Here is a 4,000-nt window from a genome sequence, read left to right as displayed (position 1 = left end):
TATATTAAAATTGAATTTACTCCTCTTGCTACAAAGCTGAATTTTCAGCATCATTACTCCAATCTTCAGTGTCACTTGATCCTTCAGAAATCATCCTAACATGCTGATTGGCTGCTTAAGAAACATTTCTTATTATTATTAATGTTGAAAGAAGTTGTGCTGCTTGATATTTTTATAGATTAAAATGTCTCTACTGTCACATTTGCTGAATAAAAACATTAATTTCTTAAAACCCCACACTTTTGAAAGGTAATGTACCTATTTTTCTGTATGCAAAAATACTAATTAAGAGAATTATTCTTGCAGTTCTAACTATGAGCAACAATAAAAGTGATTCTTGTTTTTGGAGACAACAACACTAACATGCAAGTAAACAAAATCAAGGACTAGACAAAACAAAACAAAAAAATCCACTAAATGGCCAAAAACACGGTTTATTTCAGCTAGCTCTGAGTTCTGATCATTGATTCTGGTTAAACAATTTAAAACGGACAGGGGACCTTATATAATAGGTGTCACAGATGGCCAACAATCTGACACTGAAAATCTAAGTGATATTGAATATCTGAGTTTCAGCACAATAGTCCTGTAGGTGAATGCTACAGCTGCCCTCCCCATTCTGAGTTTTATATTCTACAGGGAGGGTGATGCCCTAGATGGCCTTCTGTACACCTGACCTCTGCAGTCTGCTGTGACAGCACTGTCCATCCACAGAACAGCCCACCGGAGCCTTTACCTATTTTGTCTATCAGGGAAAACACTCAAGCCAATGTAAAGCAGGGGATAAATTGCTTAGACGGTTTCCAGGAGATCTCTACCTACTTAAGAGGAAACCTTTGCACAGGCTCAGGCTATAACGCAGTAGTCTGACATTCTAGGATGTCATCCTCACATTAATCCTAACCCCCTCTGCGATACAGATGGCTAAATGTGTTAGAGCTTAATGGTAAGGTGTAAAGTGATCCTTGCTTTGGGAGAGAAGATTCTTGGAGGTTTATAATCTGTTTCTTCTCCAGCTCAGACTAAACACTTCCTCAAACTGTATGACATCTCCCACTCATTTATGTCCGTTGCTCTCTCTCTTTCTCTGTCTCATTCAATCATAGTTTGAAGACAAATGACAATGCTTAAATCTCCATATAGGAGCTGTCCGCACAACCTCACCTGCACAGCCATATTCAGCACTTGTTATTCTCAAAATCAAACAGTTGAAACACAATTAACCAATGGTTCTCAATCAGGGGGCATGGCTTCTGTGTGAAAACACGTATACCCAGATTATGCACAAATACATGCGCACACAGCTCATTAAAGAGTCCCACTCTCTCACCCGATGACAATCTCCTCCAGACAGCACTTCCTGGATAAAAACTGCAGGGCCATCAGGTCTGTTGGAGCCACCGCCGATGGTAATACCCAGACTGTAGGAGCGAGCGACTGATATCAGCTGAATCACACCTTCACCTGGGTGACTGAAACCAAAAATACACACACAAACTCTGTATTACTAGAATGAACTGTTGATCAAAATAGTTAAACAATTCAGAAAGTAAACACAACTAAATCATTGTTTTCCACTGTTTTACCTTAGGGAGCGTAGCAAGGGTCCTGTGTTGTTGTAGTTACTCTGAGAGCCAGCAGGACTAAGCAACAGAGGACTTTGAGATCTGGATGAAGACCCTGATGATGTGCTGTCCAAGTATCTGCCTGCTTTAGTATAAAAAGATGCATTAGACATGAGTGAAAAATTAATGATCGCAAATTGCCTGATATCAACCTTGACATATTACTAGGTAGTTAGTAATTATGAAAGCTTTTATAAAAACCACCAGAGGGTAGTGACACAACCCATCAATTCATCTGTTTGAAAAATAACAGAGGCTTCAGTATATAAAGAATACGGAGCCCGGGAAGTCACCTGTAGGAGAAAAAAAAATATTATTATAACAAACATTATTTTTCATAGTAGCCTATGAGACTATGATCCGCACTCACAAAATAGTCTTCTTTTTAGCGTTTATTTTATATTAATCACCAATAGGATAAAACACCTCCGCCTGTGTTTTATAGCCTAAAATAAACGCTAAAAAGAAGAATAGAAAATTTCCTGAATTTTCTAAAAAAATAAAATAAAACAATAGAGTTTCGAGAGAAGAAGGTAAAAAGCAATACAAAATCGTTGTATTCCACCTCGTACCGTTACAATTGACAGAGAATCACTTAAGAGAATTTGCTGTAGGCCTATTCCACATAATAATATGCAATAAAACAATATACAATATGATTCGTTAACAAGTAGGCTACCTAGCAGCTTGCTGCATGAATCCATGAGTACAGTTTACAAACCCGAGGGAACGGATTGCGAAAGCGTGGCCACGGATTATGAATTTGTGGGTACGGATTCAAAAACCGAAGATACGGTTTACAAAATCTGAGCGCACGGATTGGAAATTCGTGAGTACGGTTTATTAATCCGTGGGCACGATTTGTTAAACCGAGGGAACAGTTTAAGAATTCGTGAGTACGGTTTATAAACTGAGGGGTCGCCACGGATAGTTTTTTTTTCTCCTACAGGTGACTTCCCGGGCTCCGTAAAAGAACAAGAGTTAGGCCCAATCCCAATTCTACACCTTAGCCCTTTCCGCGTTCACGTGAAGGGATAGGGGTGTCTTCGAGCGATTCAGTATTTAAACTGTTATTAATAAAAGTCGTGGGGCAGCGTTGACAAGTTTCTTTGCTCCTGGATGTGTGAGCTGTGCGATATCTGATGTGTGTGTGTGTAGAATGGTAATTAAAGGCTCTAATGCACACCAGCACACCAGTAGGTGTGAGTATTGTAGGAGTTAGACGACGTATGGTGACGTGTGACGGCATAGTATTGGTGTCCCAATTCTTAGGGGAATATTTTCACCCCTAAGGGCAAGGGGTATAAAATAGAATTGGGATTGGGCCTTAGTGTATCCAAACTAACTAAAAATAAAGACTAAAACTAACCTTTGCTTGTTATATGCCACCGTTCAAAAGTTTTAGATCAAAACGATCTTTCATTATTTATATATTTTTAAAGAAATTAATAATTTTATTCAGCATGATGATGCATTAAATTTATCAAAGATTACAATAATAAAATGTATAATGTTATAAAATTTTCTATTTCAATTAAATGCTCTTATTTTTAACTTACTGTTCATCAAAGAATCCTGGAAAAAAAGCGTCACATAAAAATATGAAGCAGCACATCTGCTTTCAACATTGATATTAATAAGAAATATTTCTTGAATATTTCTTCAGCTTTGTTATCATATGAATAAATTACATATTAATGGAAAACAGAAAACAGTTATTTGAACAATTCAAACATTTGAACGGTAGGGATGCACCGATACCACTTTTTCCAGTACTCGCCCGATACGATACTTTTATTTTTGGCACTTGCCGATACCGAGTACCGATACCAATAATTTTATTGCATTTGTACATTTTTTAAATATTGGGTACAGAAACCAAAAGAGTATGCATAATGTTAGTTGGTTAACTTCATTTATCAAATACAGTCAAACCAAAATTTATTCAGACACCTTCAACATTTCTCACATTATCACAGTTTATTCGCTATAGTTTAGAAAATAGTAATAAAATATGACAAGAACTCAGGGTTAAACTGTGTCAGAACAAATTCATCTTGATAATGTTAGATAACTTTGATAGAAAGGTATGTAATGGATTACAATCAACCAAAAATTATTCAGACAGCTGTTAGTATGAGTATTTACACAACTATCAATCCTTAGTCGGGTGACCCTTAGCCTTAATGACAGCCTGTAGTCTCCTGGGCATGCTGTCACCCAGCTTCATGCAAACCTGAACTTAAATTTTTTCCCCAAACTCAGTCTGAATAATTTTTGGTCCCAAATTTGTATCAGTTTTACTGGTAATACACTTTGTGAAGAATTTTTGGGTATGATTTGTCACAGTTTACTTTATTTTGCTATCCTCACTT

At 37.0% G+C, this 4,000-nt stretch overlaps 1 protein-coding gene across 2 annotated transcripts in view; it reads right to left on the bottom strand.

Moving 5' to 3' along the window:
• LOC107688120 (syntaxin-binding protein 4-like) overlaps window positions 1-4,000 on the bottom strand; it is a 44,583-nt gene that overhangs the window by 14,764 nt on the left and 25,819 nt on the right. For both annotated transcript variants that reach the window (XM_016485692.1, XM_016485691.1), the window contains exons 7-8: window positions 1,587-1,710; window positions 1,331-1,472 (exon numbers count right to left, since the gene is read on the bottom strand). In XM_016485692.1, coding sequence (XP_016341178.1) covers window positions 1,331-1,472; window positions 1,587-1,710 — 266 coding nt within the window. The remainder of the gene's footprint in view (window positions 1-1,330; window positions 1,473-1,586; window positions 1,711-4,000) is intronic.

Source organism: Sinocyclocheilus anshuiensis, unplaced genomic scaffold (assembly GCF_001515605.1).
Source record: "Sinocyclocheilus anshuiensis isolate Anshui unplaced genomic scaffold, SAMN03320099.WGS_v1.1 scaffold249, whole genome shotgun sequence".
Taxonomy (NCBI): domain Eukaryota; kingdom Metazoa; phylum Chordata; class Actinopteri; order Cypriniformes; family Cyprinidae; genus Sinocyclocheilus; species Sinocyclocheilus anshuiensis.
The sequence above is the reverse complement of the archived record's forward strand: the minus strand, read 5'-3'. Positions and strand labels throughout refer to the sequence as shown.